The sequence below is a fragment of the Aquarana catesbeiana genome, linkage group LG02 (genome assembly GCF_042186555.1).
Source record: "Aquarana catesbeiana isolate 2022-GZ linkage group LG02, ASM4218655v1, whole genome shotgun sequence".
Lineage (NCBI taxonomy): Eukaryota > Metazoa > Chordata > Amphibia > Anura > Ranidae > Aquarana > Aquarana catesbeiana.
This window is the reverse complement of record NC_133325.1, coordinates 760,670,312-760,688,328: the sequence shown is the minus strand read 5'-3', so window position 1 is coordinate 760,688,328 and position 18,017 is coordinate 760,670,312. Positions and strand designations below refer to the sequence as shown.

Sequence of the window (18,017 nt, the reverse complement as noted above, 5' to 3'; positions counted from 1 at the left end):
CCATAATAATTAGATGTTGCCAATAATGGCCAGAGTGGACAAACTGCCTTCCCATGTCTATGCATTCCTAAAACTGATGGTCTCTAAAGAGTAGCTTAGGGGCAGCGGTGTATATATAGCCGTAGTAGTCCATTCAGCGGCTATGGAGCCTGGAGGTGGAAAGGGCCCCCATTAGGAAGGCTGTTGAGGCAAATTATATATATAGAACATCTGTGTGCATGTGAAGATAGTACTGTACTATATCCTTAAGGCCCCTTCACACTGGCTTTTTTTATTGTTTTTTTGGGTCTGTTAAAGTTGGTTGGACCAAACCCAACAAGTTTGTATCCAGGTTTGATTTGGGAGACCTGAACAGAAAAGAATTGATGCAAATGGATACAGACAGATACGTTTACATCTGGCCACCCATAGGGATTGCATGGAATTGAATCAGAATGGACATGGATGTCACATATGTGGCATACATTTCCATTCAGATCTGACTCATCAGGGGATATGTCTGTGATTTCCTTGCTGAGACGGAATGGAGGCATCCATGTGAAAAAGGCCTTAGGATTGGAGTGATTGCAGTCGACAACAATCCTAATACCCTGTAAAGCCTATAATGTAGGAGAACTGACATCAGTTGCACAAGAGGAGTCTTCAGGTACTCGGTGTTGCTTTTCATTATACAATTTGCATATGAATAACAGATGACCATTATAAGTGCACTTTCTATGTAAGTGCTCTTTCACATTTTCGGTGGAGTCCGCTGCCTTCTAAAGAGTTATTCGCATTCTGATAATTTTTCAGAGGGCATTTGACAGCCCTCACTGCCTGATGTAACCCTATAATGGCGCTCTACCGTGTGTGCATTGCACGTGGTTATGACATGGCTTCAGTGAACTCATTCTGTGCTGAGAGGGTGCTCGCTGTGTGCTCCCAGCACAGTAAATAAGATGTCACAGGCAACTCTCTATGCATACTTGTGATTGGGAGCTTCCAATCATGTGACCGCTGTGACATCCAATTGCAGCGGTCATATAATTAGGATGCCTGCTTCCTCCACTCGGCAGGGGGGTAGGAGGTTGGGTGCGGCGGTGGCAAGGGGTTAAGCTGTTTTCTCTGTATATACGACACTTTGTCTTTCACTTGGTAGAAGTCACAGTTGATTTATTCCTTCTGCAGATTTAACTTATGTATAAATATATGAGACATCAAAGATAATAGATGAGAGTAGCTGTCAGACATTATTGCATGCACATGCGCTGGAACTCTTTTAAGCATCATTGCTGTCTGGCTGGCCACTAGTAAAGCAGCGCTATTTTAAAAGCTCCTGAGCTCCGGATATTTCAATTAACTTCTAACTTCCGTGAAACCTGCTACAAAGCTGAAAACACACCACCCTGAGCTCTCCTACTATCCCCAACATTTGTAAACTCCTTGACCATGGGGACATATGAGCAATCTTTACAGTGTCCGCAATGAAAAGATCACTTTGGTTTATCAGGCTGGATAAGCGAAGATGATCCGCATCTAATGTGAGGGGTAATAAAGCTCACAGATGCGAATATAGACCTTGATAGGTCTTTGGATCTGGTAAGAAGACATTTTTGCCTCATCTATTCAAGCACTGGGTGTTGCACTAAATTCAAGGATTTTTAAATTTATTATTATATGGACTTTGGTGTCTCATATATTTATATAATTCATTATATGATATATTATCATAACATTTTTTGCTTTCTATTTTAATTGATTTTCCCTAGACAGCGCAACATGTTTTTTATTATGTTCTTGGATGTTGTTGTGTACAATGTTGTGAGTGCTGCTGTCAATTAGTAATTTTATTTAATTCAATTCACACACACACTAAGCGCATAATTCTTTCTTTATAGATTTAACTTATGAGCAGACAAGAAGATCTGCATGGCCCAATCATCCCACACCGCAGTCAAAAGGTAGGTGATATACAGTGTGTGTATATATATATATATATATATATATATATATATATATATATATATATATAGCAATAACTCTCGGTGGAGCTGCTGGGTTAAGCGGGCTTGTTACCTTCACTCTCGATACCTCGGCACCGGGTCTAGGGTTCCATTGAGTTTACCTCTGGACGATATAAGCACCAAACACTTGAGTAGGTTTTCCAATACTTTAATAAAACGAACAAGGGAAGTAGCAGGAAAGAGGTAGTAGGAAAGCTGCAGGAAAGCTCAAATACCTTTCTGTTGTATTTCCTCAGAACATTCTTTGCAATTGAACACTTGTAATTGAATAGTCCCCCTTTCGTAGGATTTAATCTTTGCCCGCCTGGATAGACATCTCTCACTTTCCTAGCAGCCAGCACGCAGCACGAACAAAAGTCTCTGCCGCCCACAGACTTATCTCGAATAAAACCCGTACGATCCTCTGCCACAGGATGTATTGGTTTGTGATGTATGTCAGATACAGTACTTGAACCTTTAAGCCAACCCGGCAGTACTATACTGTAAGATTACTTCAGAATGCGTCCTCCAACCGAGTCACCAGGCCCCTCTCCAGACCAGCACTCTGCATGATCCTTCCATGATGGGTCCTCCCCTGGGATCTTCTCGGTTGTCCAGCTTCTTCACTCAGGAAAGACAGCTCAGGACCGTTCCTCTGCTGCTGTGGTAGACCCCAGACAGGCTTCTGGGCCCACACGCCACAGCGACGCGGGTCTCCGGAACGGAGGACCACGAGGTGGTATTCCTAGTGCATACCTGTCAGCCAGGAGGGCCAGCAGGTGGCTGAAAACGAACCCTAAAACATGGCGTCTGTCCGATAAATACCCTCTCCCAGAATGCAACTCGGAGGACCACCTCCACCGAGTTGTCTCCGGGACAGAGGAGCACTCATTCGCTTCAACACGTTGCTTTTCCAACACCTGCCGATGGTGACAATGACACCCACCGGCACAATGTGGAACTGCATGCAACGTCATCCAAGCTGGAACTGCATGCAAATCTAACTTCCTATAATAAGTGACCCACTAAATTTACCTATCAGCGGTAGATAAAAATCTACCAGCGCTACATATATATATATATATAAAGCTTTTAACTATGAAAATCACACCATCATTTATAGTTTCAGTTGATGAGGCAGAATGCAATGGCTTGATTCCCAATTGCAATTACTATGTGTTCACGTTGTATTCCCAATGCCTATTTGGTGGAATAAATACACCTAATATGGATGGACTGGCTGCCTGTACAAATCCCATTATCCTGCATGACAGAACCAACAATAAGTACCAGATCCACGCTCCATCTTCCAATCCAAATGCTGCATTCCAGATCCTTCAAAAATCTATCTCAAATGAATGGTAGCAGAAAACTACAAACACCCATCTAAACTGACCATAAATATACTTATAGAGCTGCAGGTATAGGACAATCAAGATTTACAGTCGAACTCCAGACAAACAGCTAAACACAAAGAACTTGCCCAGGTAGCAGAGCGGCAGGAAAAAGTTGGAACATCTCTTAGGCAACACTATCCCACCAGAACCGAGTCTCCCTGCAGTACCGATCAGCTCCTCAGTCTCTCTTTTTCCAGGTCTTGCAGCTTTCCACACAGACATCTGTCAACATGCCTCTCTGAGACTGTCTGCTTCCTCAGAGTAGAAGCTGATAGGCTCAGAGAATCATGCTGACAGTGGAGGCATGGGCTGAATAGGGATAGCCAAGGGCCGGATGTGGCCCTGGGGCTGCAATTTGCCCAGATTTGATCTTTTAGGTAAGCCTGTAATGAGAGAAACATGGGGCCTCGCTGGACATTTTACTGTTTTTGTTTCATATCATAGACTTAGACTAAGAGCAAGTGTAGAGAAGAGGAACTCCAACTTTTCCTTGTTGTTCATATACTGCAGGCTTATTCCAAATAGGTGAATCAGGACTATAAAATCCAGAACCAGCCAAGTATTCACCATTTTCCAATGTAGGCCATCAACGGCAGCCCACATATATTTCTTTCATGGCGAATTGTCTACAATACTGCTTCAAATATAGCTTGTGTGCCTTTTGGAGCCTCAGGAATCAAGCTACATTGAACGTCCACCATTTAAACATGGATTTTATTTGTTGAGAGTTTTGTAGCTTTGAGCTTCAAATGCTTAGGTGTTAATGGGGCCGGAAAAGTATATCTAAAGCCAAAATTTTTTTTTAATTGGGGTAAGGGTTCGGGATTACCCAATTCCAATGGACAATCTGAAATTTTGAGTTATTGCCAGAACAGGAATAGTGGACAAATCTTCCAATGGGGACACCTGTTCTGGTGACAATTGTCAAAGAGGGATTTCTCTTTCATTTATTGACAGACACAGCGCTCCAGTATTCAGAACCATAGGGTTATATCGCCCCCTACAGGAGTAGGACACTAGGCAGAAAAAAGACTTGGCTACGCCTATGGCCTATACACCCACCTCTCTGCTATAGGCCTTCAGTTTTTTCTGCCTAGTCAGGAGTAAGGACCTAGTTCCCTGCTGGGATCTCTGGTCTTGGTAATTTTTTGTTTTTGCTTTTTAACCACTTCACCCCTGGACCATTTGGCTGGCCAAAGACCAGAGCACTTTTTGCGATTCGGCACTGGGCCGCTTTAACTGACAATTGTGCAGTCGTGCGACGTGGCTCCCAAACAAAATTGATGTCCTTTTTTCCCCACATATAGAGCTTTCTTTTGGTGGTATTTAATCACCTCTGCGTTTTTTTTTTTTTGCGCTATAAACAAATAAAGAGCGACAATTTTGACAATTTTTTACTTTTTGCTATAATAAATATCCGCCAAAATTATATAAAAAAACATTTTTTTTCCTCAGTTTAGGCCGATATGTATTCTTCTACATATTTTTGGTAAAAAAAAATCACAATAAGCGTTTATTGATTGGTTTGCGCAAAAGTTATAGCGTCTACAAAATAGCGGATAGTTTTATGGCATTTTTATTAATAATTTTTTTTGGCGGCGATCAGCGATTTTTATCGTGACTGCGACATTATGGCGGACACATCGGACACTTTTGGCGCTATTTTGGGACCATTTTGGCCTTGAACCCCGAAAAGGGTTTTTTCCTTCCATTTGGCATCTGTCACCGGACTGTTGGCAGTTCTCCTTGGGGCTGTGCAAGCCCTGTTGCTTCAGGGTGTGCTTGTCCAGGTTGCAGTGGGTACAGAAGGTCAGAATGGAGTCCATCCTCACGCTGGTGGCATCCCTTCATCATGGGGACTTTTGGGCTTCTATCGACATCACAGATGCTTATTTATGCACTCCAATATGTGCCTGACACCAACACTTCCTCCATTTTACTGTGGGAAAAGAACATTTTCAGCTTGCGGTGTTGACTCTTGGTCTCGCCTCCACCCCTCGCATACTCACAAAGGTGTTGGTCCCAGTTCTGGCATGGTTACGTCAGCGGTTTCCGGATTGCGGTCCTGGGCTGCTTGGACGATCTTTTTCTGCGAGCAGAGTCCTCGACTACCCTGAGGGGCGACGTAGCTTGCTATACAGACCTCAGTTTTCAGTTGGCTTCTATACTACCTAAAGTCTGCTCCAGCTCCTTCCAGAAAATTGGATTATCTGGGCCTGACTCTGGTTTCATCTCTGGCCAGAGTGTTTCTTCCTCTGGACAAACTCCAGAAGTTGGTTGCTGCGTTTCAACTACCGTTGTCTCGCAGGTGGGCCTCCCTGTGGTCCTGCATGTGGGTGTTGGGCCTGATGGTATCTACCTTGGAGGAACTTCAATACAAGCTCCTTTCAAGTGAGATCCTGGCGTAAAGTGCCCGAGGTCTCTGGGTTATCAGATTTGGCTGAGCCAGAAAACCGGGGGTCCCTGGTCTGGTGGCTTGGCTCTCCGGGATTTCGGCAGGGCACATCCTTTCTCCCCTTGTATTGGACAGTGGTCACCACCAATGCCAGTCTGCCAGTCTGTGTCCTGGGACTGGGTTCTGCTCAGGGTCGTTGGACACTGGAGGAATCCGGACTGCCGATCGATATCTTGGGACTTCGAGCGATCAGACTATGTATGGATCATGGAGGTCGACTTCGGGGGCTCCGTGTATGGATCCAGTCGGACAATGCCACAGCGGTGGTCTATGTCAATCACCGGGGTGGAACAAAGAGTGTATTGGCAGCCCTGACAGTAGCCAGCATCCTCCGGTGGGCAGAATGCCTTATTCCGGCCCTCTCCTCCTGCATTCTAGGACTGGAAAAATGGCAGGCGGTTGCCTCAGTCGGCTAGTGTTGGTCCACGGGGTGGTTCCTTCACCAGGACAAGTTTCATCAGATATGTCTCCGATGGGGCACTCCTGAGGTAGACCTGTTGGCGTCTCGGCTTAACAGAACAGTGCTGAGGTTTCGGCAAGGTCAGGGGCTCCTCTGGTGGTCACTGCAGACGCTCTGGTGGCCCTGTGGGGCTGGTATAGTTGGATCTACGCCTCTCCTCCTCTCAAGATTCTGCCGCGGCTTTTGCGAAGGGATCCTGGTCATTCTAGTGGACCCGGATGGTCTTGTCGGTCTTGGTACGCTGACCTGGTGCGCTTGGTTGCTGATGTCCCTTGGCGACTGCCTCTCAGGGAGGTTCTACTGTCCCAAGGGCCGATCTTCCATCCTGCTTCAGTCGCTGGTTTTTGAAGGCCTGGATGTTATGAGCCAGGTGCTGAAGTTATGACGCTGCTGAAGGCTAGGAAGCCTTCCTTTGGGAAGATTTACCACCGGACAGGGATAGCATACATATCCTAGTGTGAGGCACTTGCCACTTACCCTTGTACTTTCAGATTTCGACCTTCCTTCACGGGGGGGTTAAGCAGAACTTGGTCTTGAGTACCATCAAGGGCCAGGTGTCGGCCTTGGCAGTTTTCTTTGGCGTTCCCTGGTCTCGCACTCCCTGGTACATACTTTTAATCAACTGGTTTTACATCTGCTTCCACCGGTGCAGTCGCTTTTACCGCCGTTGTATCTACTCTTGGTGCGTTTGGTTCTACAAGAGCCTCCCTTTGAAAATATTCGGGAGGTTCTTCTGCTTGCTCTGTCCCAGAAGGTGACTTTTTTGGTTGCTGTCACCTGAAGTGGTTCTTCGCCCTTGTCCCTTCGCCCTTGTCCGTGGTTCCCTCCTCTGATTCCTTTTGATTAAGGACGTTGCATTGCCTTCCCTGTGCCCCAGGTCAAAATGTCCTAAGGGATTTACCTTACATGCCCTGGATGTGTTTGGGCGATTCGGGGGTATTTGCCAGTCACAAGATCAGGAGATCAGACTCATTGTTTGTGATCACGGACGGGCCAAAAAAGGGTCTGTCTGCTTCTTCTGCAACCTTTCTAGATGGCTCAGACAGACGATGACTCTATTCTATTCTATCAGGGGTTGGGTTCCTCCTTTCCCTGTTACGACTTATTCTACTTGGCTACTTATTGCTTCTTGGGCCTTCCATCATCAGGCGTCAGCTGCGCTGGTTTTCAAGGAAGCCACTTGGTCGTCGGTGTACACTTTCATAAAATTCTACAACGTGGTTGTGCTGGCATCTGAGGATGCTTCTTTTGGCCGCAAGGTGTTGCAGGCTGCTGTTTAGAGGGTCTATTCCCTCTTGAAGGGGTATTGTTCAGGTTGGGCTCCAGTTTGTTTCTGTGTTGAGCTCCTGTACCTGGTTGGCTCTTGTGTTAGCCTTGGGATTTTTTTGCTGTCCCACCCCTCATGTTTGGCACTGCTTTGGGACGTCCCTATGGTTCTGAATAATGGAGCGCTGTGTCTGTCAATGAACGAAAGAGGAAATGGGATTTTTGACTTACCGTAAAATTAATTTCTCTGAGTTCATTGACAAACACAGGACCCACCCCTCTTAGGAGTTTTGATGCTTCTGACACTGCTTGTTACTAAACTGAAGGCCTATAGCAGAGAGGGGGGGTGTATATCACCTAGGACTGCCCATAGGTGTAGCCAAGTCTTTTTTCTGCCTAGTGTCCTACTCCTGTAGGCGGCGATATAACCCTATGGTTCTGAGTAATGGAGCGCTGTGTCTGTCAATGAACTCTTTGCCAGTTGTGTTTGCTGGACAGGAAGTGAAAGGGAGATCTGAATGGGACAAAGAATGCAAAAAAGAGTTTCAACCTTTCTCTACTTCATCAAAAGATGTAAAAAAGTCTTGGCTTTATATATACTTTAACAGGCAAGGAAAGCTATTGGAGAACCCATGAGCCATGCACCCCAGCTAAGGTTCCAACTGTGCCCCGCACAATAAGCTGTAATAAACAAAGTGTCAATTGCAGCATGAATCCACACCCTATGAAACCTTCAATAAATGTGTTTATATAGCGCTGAGTAATTATTTTGTTTTTCAGGTTCACAAGCACCCACCGTAGTGCCAAAAACAGAAGATCAAAGACCCCAGCTAGGTAATTAAGATTATGATTAAGATGCAACCTTTGTTATTTCCCATCACAAAAGGGTTTATGTTTGAGAGGTCATCTGGTTGAATTTTTAAGTGGAGGAAAACACTAATTATAACTATTCTTAAAAATGTTATGTTCCCCTTCCTCCTACCTATCCTGCCTAACCTGTATAAAAAAGATCTGTGTACTTACCCATTTTTAATCCACTCCGGGTTGGTCATGTGATCCTTCAGCACTGTAAGGGAATGCTCAACAACAACTGTCGATTCTGGGAGCCATGCTCTCATGGCCCAGCGCTCCCTCCTCTCCCCTACAGCAGCTACTTATTGACACAGGGGGTCAGAGCTGCAGAATCATGTGACTGGAACAGGGTAGGGTAGGTAGGAGAAGAGAGGCTGAAACATTTTAAGAATAGATAAAGTTAGGCTTATCTATAATTTTAAATAAATATTCATTATTACCTGTTAATTTTTACATTCATGACAGGTTCATTTTGCTCATAGAACAGAGACAGGGCTTGTAACGCAATAGAAATATCAGTTTGAACTTACTTTTGCAAGCTGTGGCCTGTGGCTTTGTACCTGAACCATGTGAGGACAGGCACTTGTGATGCTATTGTAGCAGGTTTATCACAGTCCCTTTTGGCAAAATGTTATTAAAATATATATAAAGTCAATATTTTTTGTTAGTTTTGAATAGAGCAAGGGAAGGGTTAGACCCTTTATCACGTTTTTATTGCTTCCCTTAACCCGCAATTTGTCTTGGTGAACATTGTCAAGGGTTGTCACCAGAGCAAGAGGTAAGCAGAAATCTTCTAATGCAGGGGTAGGCAACCTCGGCCCTCCGTCTGGTGTGACAGTACAAGTCCCATGAGACATTGCAAGACCCTGACAACCACAGGCATGACTCCTAGAGGCAGAGGCATGATGGGATTTGTAGTTTTACCACAGCTGGAGTGCCGAGGTTGCCTACCCCTGTTTTAATGGATACAAATGTTCTACTGGCAACTAAATTGGGAGATTTACTCTTAGTTCATGTTATATCTCCAAGACAGGAAGTGATGGAAAATCTCCCCAGCAGGACATAGATATCAACAAATAACCTGATGGGGTTTTAACCCTTCCCTACATATAAGATCTCAAGAAAAAAAACAGACTTTTGATGTACCCATCAAACGATACAGTTATTTTAAATTAACATTTTTATTTAGTATTTTAAAAGTTAACATCTATACATACGTTTTAACACCATAAAACAGATAGGAAAGCAAATTTGCAGAAATTATAGATGTTGTGCTGCTTGTATTAAAAAAAATGAGAACACAAATGAATAAAAAATTAAAACTTGGATAAGGACCACCTTCTGACAACTAACAATTTTTTATTTATTAAAACTGGAGCGTGCACATTTTGGTGCAGCTGTTCATGGTAGCCAATCGCCTTTTAACTTCAGCTTGTTCAATTAAGTTTTGACAAAAACAAAACCTGGATGCTGCACTAGATTTTGCACTCTCCAGTTTTAGTAAATCAACCCCAATATTTTTTAATGTCTTTTTATCCAGAATTGTGACAATGCAGTACAAGGAAATGAACATAAATTGAGTTAAATTGCTGGATGAAATATTTATGATTTCTCTTATTTTTTATTTTAGATCCTTATCAGATTCTTGGCCCAACAAGCAGTCGCCTTGCGAATCCAGGTAAGGAGACAAAACATCAACAGGCTCTTTGACTGTTACTAATCTTGCATGTCAGGATAAAATCTAATATATGAAAGCTATAACAAAACTACAGTTTACGTAGAAATATAAACTAAAATAGAAGTTATTACAGCTGTAGCAAAGCTACAATTTACATAAAAACAGAAACTTAATCAAAGAATGATGGTCTTACTACAGTTAGACCCCTTTCACACTGGGGCAGTTTGCAGGCGGTATTGCGCTAAAAATACCGCCTGCAAACCGCCCCTAAACAGCCTCCGCTGTTTGTTCAGTGTGAAAGCCCGAGGGCTTTCACACTGAAGCGGTGCGCAGGCAGGACGGTGAAAAAAGTCCTGCAAACCACTTTTTTGGAGCGGTGAAGGAGCGGTGTATTCACCGCTCCTTCACCGCTCCTGCCCATTGAAATCAATGGGACAGCGCGGCTATACCACGGCAATACCAAAACAAAATCTATGTCCTTTTTTCCCCACAAATTGAGCTTTCTTTTGGTGGTATTTGATCACCTCTGCGGTTTTTATTTTTTGCACTATAAATAAAAAAGGACCGACAATTTTGAAAAAAAGAAAAACAATATTTTTTACTTTTTTGCTATAATAAATATCCAAAAAAAACTAATAAAAAAAACGAATTTCTTCATCAGTTTAGGCCAATCTGTATTGTACATATTTTTGGTAAAAAAAAATTCGCAATAAGCGTATATTGATTGGTTTGCGCAAAAGTTATAGCGTCTGCAAAATAGGGGATATATTTATGGCATTATTATTATTAATTTTTTTTTTTTTACTAGTGATGGCGGTAATTAGCGATTTTTAGCAGGACTGCGACATTGTGGCGGACAGATCGGACACTTTTGACACATTTTTGGGACCAGTGACATTATTACAGTGATCAGAGCTAAAAATAGTCACTGATTGCTGTATAAATGAGGGGTTAACACTATGGGGCGATGAAGGGGTTAAGTGTGTGCCCTAGGGAGGTGTTTCTAACTGTGGGGGGATGGGACTGACAGGGAGTAGAGAGAGATCACTGTTCCTGATCCCTAGGAACAGACAATCTCTCTCTACTCCCCTGTCAGAACGGGAATCTGTTTGTTTACATTGACAGATCCCCGTTCTGGCTATCTGGGCAGCGATCACAGGCGGCCAGCGGACATTGCGGCTGCCAGCCAGTGCATCGGCTCCTGCTATAGCCATTAAAGTGACCCGCCGTACCAGTGTGGCGATTTGCGCAGCCGAGCCAACCTGCCGCAGTATAACTGCGGTGGCTGGTTGGCAAGCGGTTAAAGCGGAGTTCCGCCCCAGCAAAAAATTTTAAGTCAGCTGCTGACTTTTAATATTAGGACACTTACCTGTCCTGGAATCCAGCGATGTTGGGACCCCAGCCAATTTTTTTCCTATCGGTTCTCTGGTGTCCATTCGTGTCCATTCGTTGTAAGAGAAACCTGAAGTGAAGCCATGCAGCTTCACAGCCGGTTCCCTACTGCTCATTCACAAAGCGCGTTGTGCTTTTTTTAGAATGGCTGGCAGCGGGGGAAGGAGGAGGGGGGTCAAACTTCCGAGTGATCTCAACCCAACGAGATCTCTTGAAAGTGGGGACTGGTACCTGTCAAAACAGGTACCTGCTCCCTCCCGAAAGGTGCCAAATGTGGCACCGGAGGGGAGGAGGAAGCAGATAAGCGGAGCTTCCACTTTTGGGTAGAACTCCGCTTTAAAGAAAACTACCACATTATCCCCACTAGATGGACCTGTAAATTTTAGGAAATCAAGGCATTAAGCAAAATACGGTCAGAATTCATGACGGATGGGCAAATACATGTGGCAGTCAGCCAGAATTTTTTTTCATAATAGCCCCCATAGGTTAAAGTGAGCTAATACTCTTTAGGCAGTTATAGCAACAATCTTTTTTCCATTAAAAAAAAAAAAAAAGTTTAAATCATATAAATAAAAGCTAACCTCAGCAATATGGTTTACACCATAATACACCAAAATCACCTCTAACTTTTGCTGGACAGCTTGGCTGGTTACAGGAAGTGTAAAACTGTCAGAATCAACAGGTAATATAACTACGTTACGGATCTTGCCAACCAAGTAAAGCATATGTGCAGCAGCAGGTCGGATGGGCCTTAATGTCCACTTACTGCACATATACATCCACAGGGCTCTAAAACTTCTGTGCTGAGAGTGCACAGTGACCATGGACTGCTCCCATTCTCTATTTATGATCAGAGGCCAGTGGGATGGGCTTCCAATCATATGACCACTATGACTGCCAATCCCAGTGATAACATGATCAAAAAGTCCATCCCACCTCCCGGGGTTAAGACCCACTTATAGGGCTACCAGGGAGGGGTGGGAAGGGGTTAGTAAACTATGAAGACCTTTTGCACAGTCTAGTTAATCTTTCTTTTTCTTGGTACTTTTATGATGGCAAGACGAATCAAACCAACATTGGCCCTAGTGGATGGGTATAAGTGCCAAAATCCACCTGAAACATTTTTTTCTGTGCTTTTTGGACTGATATAACAAGGAATGGTGTCAGCCCCAGCCCAGTTGTCTTTTTCTAAACTACAGATTACTTCCCCCTCCTCCTCCACACAATAAAAGGGAAGTGGTTTGTAGTTTAAGGAGGTGAGCTTGGCCAAGCTGATTATAGTGCTTGAGATACCACAGTCATAGTGAAATGGACATAAGATGGCTCTGATTTTGCATTTACTGTATTGAACATAGATAACACAACACTTTCAATGGTATATTTAAGAGACCAAAAGGGAACAATTAAGAGAAGTTCATTGTTAGGGTTAGCATACATTTTAAATATTTCCTGTGTGTTTAGGAACTTATACTTACACCTTACAGAAAGCTGCATTTAACAATTCACCTGTTAACCCGTTGGCCACTCTACTCAACTACCTGCTGTTGCTGATTGACTCCCATGACCTCACCTACCCTTTGCGTCTGCAGCCCCCAGGCTACCACCACTAAATGGATCTTTCCCTTTTTTCTCTTCTCTGGATAAATAACAATATCCGCAGCCCAAGTCTTTTATTAAAAGCAGTTTTGAGGAATGCTCTTGGAAAGGGTGAATATACTGAATGTGCTGAAACACAGCAAATGCTAATGCAGTTCAGATGGACTGTTAACCTGGTATGACAATGAGAAAAAGAATCGGTATTCAATAAAATGAAACCATCTGATATCTGCATGCAATTAATAGTGATTAACATAGAGTCTAGAGAAGTTTTGTTAACGCTCTCACTGCACAGAAAACGATGGGGTTAAATTACAGAAGACTGGAGAAAATGTGCAGCTGTAGTCTACAGATGTCAAATAGCTTTATGTGCCAAAAATAGAGTATGTGTTGATGGGCCTTGGGCTTGTGTCAACAGCATCAGTTAGTGATGAGCTTGGGTACATTCTGCCGCACAGAGAATTAAGCTATCAATGCTGGGCCAATCAGGGAAATTTCACATACCCCACACACAGAAAAGGGTGGGAAATGCTCATGACTTTATTGACCATTGTAGGTCAAATTACATTGACCTAATATGGTAAAGCCACTTTGACCCAAGATAGTGGGGCCACACTGTGTCATGTGTTTTAGCCAACATGATCACACTGTAGCAGCTTCCTACAGACCTTAGCTACCAATGCATTCTTACAAAGAATGAGAATTGTCTCTTTGTAGCCACCACCTAGATTCATACTTGCCTGAAGTCTGCCTCAGACTGGTAGCTGGAACTCTTAAGAGGATATAAATTCAGTCTACTGTGGCTCTCTCTCTCAGGTGTGTTATCTTCCCCTAGAAAGTCTTAAGCTCCGTACACACGATCGGACATTGATCGGACATTCCGACAACAAAATCCATGGATTTTTTCCGAAGGCTGTTGGCTCAAACTTGTCTTGCATACACACAGTCACACAAAGTTGGTCGGAAATTGCGAACGTCAAGAACGCGGTGACGTACAACACGTGCGACAAGCCGAGAAAAATGAAGTTCAATAGCCAGTGCGGGTCTTCTGCTTGATTCCGAGCATGCGTGGAAGTTTGTGCGTCGGAATTGTCTACACCTGATCGGAATTTCCGACAACGGATTTTGTTGTTAGAAAATTTGAGAACCAGATCTCAAATTTTGTGCGAGCGAAATTCCGATGGAAAATGTCTGATGGAGCCTACACACGGTCGGAATTTACGTCAAAAAGCTCCCATCGAACATTTTCCTTAGGAAAATCCGACCGTGTGTACGAGGCATTAGTGTAAATCAACATATTTCATACTGCAACTTAGGGAACCCATAGACATGGGATGAAAGTTGCTTGACCTGTTTTATTTTTTTTTGGGTCAGATCAGATGGTCATTTTGTGAATGGGCACTACTAAAAACTAAACTTGGAGAGGTTTCACATCTAACTATCCTTGTAACTATATGGCCATTAAAAAAATGTAAATACTTTTGGGTATATAGGAGCATGTGACTCACTCCTCTTCCTCTCCTGTGACATCACTGGTGCTTGGTGATTGGCCAGGTGCTGTTACGTGGAGAAAGCAAGGAGAGAATCCTCAGCCTTGTGTAAGCTCTGAGTCATTTTAGTATAGGAGCAAGGAAAAAGTTAAAAAGGTAATAATGTGCTGCTGGGGAGGGGAAATCAAAGCAAACCATGAGCAGACTGCATTTTGCTTTAAGATATTTTTTTATGAAGCCCCTTTCTACTGATAGATCTAAAGGTACACAATATGATCAAGAGTTTGTGGAACCTGACCTGTTCAAATGATTGAGTTTCGATTTTTGCAATGAAGGGTCCTGTTAATGCTGCAGAATACAAAGTATCTTTGTTTAGACAATTGTATACTTCGAAGTTTGTAAGGAACAGTTTGGAGAAGGCCCTTCCCTGTTCCAGCATGAGTGCACCCCCATGCACAAAGCCAAGCCCACAAAGATATGTTTTGATGAGTTTGGTGTGGAGGAACTCAAGTGGCCTGCACAAATCCCTGACCTCAGTCCTACTGAACACCTTTGGGATGCACTGAATCAATTGGAAGCCAAGTCTTCTCATCAAACATCATTAACAGACCTCATAAGTTTTCTTTTGGCTGAAATTTTCCTTGAGCACAAACCCACAATTCCTTGTGGAAAGACTTCCCAGTAGAGTAGAAACTGGTTTTGGCCACAAATTGAAGAAGGGCGGGGGAATCTATAATAATGAGAATAGTTTTGGAAAGCCCATATAAGTGTGATGTTCAGGTGTGCACAAGCTTTTGACCATAAAGTGTACCTATAGGCATGAAAGAATCATTGCCCAGAGGAATATCTTGATCCTATAGTGCAGTAAAAGACAATAAGGTCTTGTGCACACAGATGCTTACCAGCTCCTGTGTACTGTGGTGTAAAATTCCCAGAACTTTGCTGTGCCTGTACAGCTGCCAATGCAAGTCAATTGCTGTATGTGGCCATGCTGTAGGTGGCAAAAAGTAAGACACCTACATCCTTGCAGCTGAGGATGCTAGGCAGCAATAGTCACCTGTGTCCTAGCAATGGAGGACACCGGGCGACAATACCTGTCTGATACCTGTACCTGAAATGATCTCATGTTCTTCTACATCACTTTGTAATATTATTGTTTTAGGCAGCGGACAAATCCAGCTGTGGCAGTTTCTTCTGGAACTTCTCTCAGACAGCTCCAATTCCAACTGCATTACTTGGGAAGGAACGAACGGAGAGTTTAAGATGACCGACCCAGATGAAGTGGCAAGACGTTGGGGAGAAAGGAAGAGTAAACCTAACATGAACTATGACAAGCTCAGCCGTGCACTTCGCTACTACTACGATAAGAATATTATGACTAAAGTCCATGGCAAGCGCTATGCTTATAAGTTTGACTTTCATGGGATTGCTCAAGCCCTTCAACCACATCCTCCAGAATCAACAATGTACAAGTATCCTTCCGAACTTCCATACATGAGTTCTTATCACACGCACCCTCAGAAGATGAACTTTGTTGCTCCTCATCCTCCAGCTTTACCTGTGACATCATCCAGTTTTTTTGCAGCTCCAAACCCTTATTGGAATTCTCCAACCGGAAGTATTTATCCCAGTAGCCGACTCCCGGCAAGTCACATGTCATCTCATCTTGGAAGTTACTACTAAATCCCAAGAAAAGACTTTACTGTGGATTACAATTCACCGGGGACTCTACCAGGTGATCATCATGAGTTACCAGTGCCTTTTTTTTTAAACCGGTGCATAAAAAAGGGGCAGATAGGCCAAAAACACAAAACTTTTTCTAGAGGGTAAAGACGCAAAATTTTACTAACGAAGTTCAAATGCCAAAGATGTAACGTAGGAGACATCAGCATTGGACCAATATGTATTCTTGGTTCGACTTTTGCTAGTCGAAGTCTATGATAGATTTGCCGAAAACTACGGTGAGATCTTCCTTATAAACTTTTTGTAAAAAAAAACAAAAAAAAAAAACAAAAGTAAATAAGAAAACTATATGCTATATACAAAAGTGTGGACTATCATAATATAAATTCTGTAGTGCAAACTACCTGTATTTAAGAATACAAGTATACAATCAGGATCAACTAAACAAAAGTAGTATCAGTAACACAATGTCAAGGCAAAAATTTGACAAAATTTCACTTGAGGAAAAAAAAACTTTCTGGCAAACTGTGAAGACTTCCTACATTCCTTGATGTATCTGAAAGAGAAGTATGAGCCATTTTGGTGGAACAAAGAAAGTGCCTAGAGTAATTATGCTCAAGAAGGTTTATAAGCAGATGTCGAAGGGAAGGGTGAAAAAATGGAAAAATTTGTCTTGTTCATGGAAAGCTGTTGAAACGACAGAGGGCTTGACAATACAGGGACATATGTTTTTGAGACTTCTTTGAGAAATGTTACAGCAGTATTAATACCGCCATCAGTATTACTGAGAACAAAATGATACAGTTAAAATGGTATAGAATAGAATAGTTATCTTTAATGATATAAAACTGGAATTGTCTGATATTTAAAAAAAAAAAAATCAGGACCTCGTTTGTAATGTACAATACACAACACCCAACTTTTTTTTCAGAGATGCAATGGCTGATTTAAGAGAAGTGGAAACAACCAGAATTATTTTCATTTTTTTAAAAGGCCAGGTCCATTTATACACATATCGAGTGCAGAATGACGGTCAAATTTTAGCACATCTAAAAAATACATCTATCGCAGTTCACATCTAGTCATTGCTAAATGTAACATTTTTTTTTCAATGTGTTGCCCATGGCAGCAAGAATTTAATATGGCACTGATATTGGAAGCAATACTCGTTGGTGGAATCCGATCAACCTTCTCCAATTTTATTGCCAAAGCTCTCAGGGTGGATTTTGTACACATTTTTTATTGTAATCTCTGTTTGAGGGATTTTGGATTGAATATTAAGTAAGTTCCCTCATTGCTACAATCTGAACTTTTGTTGTTGTTGTTTTTATAAGCAGGCGCCAGTTTTATTTGAGTCGCGAACGCTGTGCGTTCGTCAGGTTGAAGTATACAAGTCAATGGTATTTTTCATTTTTATATAATTATATAAGTTATGCATTTATACACTACGAGTTGAGCTCGGCCAACCAAAGAAACACAGAAGGGACACGTTGAAACTTTAAGACAAAAAAAAAAAAAAAAAAAGTTGTGGCCTTGAATTAAAACTCTGTATGCTTGATGTTTACAATATGAACCATTAGTACTTAGAAATGCAGTTTTTATGCAATACAATAAGCTTGGCCTAGCATGGCAATTCAGATGTAGACTGTAGTTTGCATTATGCGTTTTTATTTTATATTGACCAAGATGTCCATCTAATTTTTTTTAAACATGTATCTGTGGAATTTGGGAATATACATTCAATTTACTGAAGAAAAAAAACACTT

General features: G+C 42.6%; 1 protein-coding gene across 5 annotated transcripts in view; it reads left to right on the top strand.

Annotated features, from left to right (window-relative positions):
- Positions 1 to 16,596, top strand: part of ERG (ETS transcription factor ERG) — a 248,054-nt gene extending 231,458 nt beyond the window's left edge. For all 5 annotated transcript variants that reach the window (XM_073617215.1, XM_073617217.1, XM_073617218.1 and 2 more), the window contains 4 exons: positions 1,878 to 1,940; positions 8,341 to 8,394; positions 10,043 to 10,090; positions 15,731 to 16,596. In XM_073617215.1, coding sequence (XP_073473316.1) covers positions 1,878 to 1,940; positions 8,341 to 8,394; positions 10,043 to 10,090; positions 15,731 to 16,251 — 686 coding nt within the window. In that variant the 3' untranslated portion in view covers positions 16,252 to 16,596. The remainder of the gene's footprint in view (positions 1 to 1,877; positions 1,941 to 8,340; positions 8,395 to 10,042; positions 10,091 to 15,730) is intronic.
- The last annotated feature ends 1,421 nt before the right edge of the window (positions 16,597 to 18,017 follow it).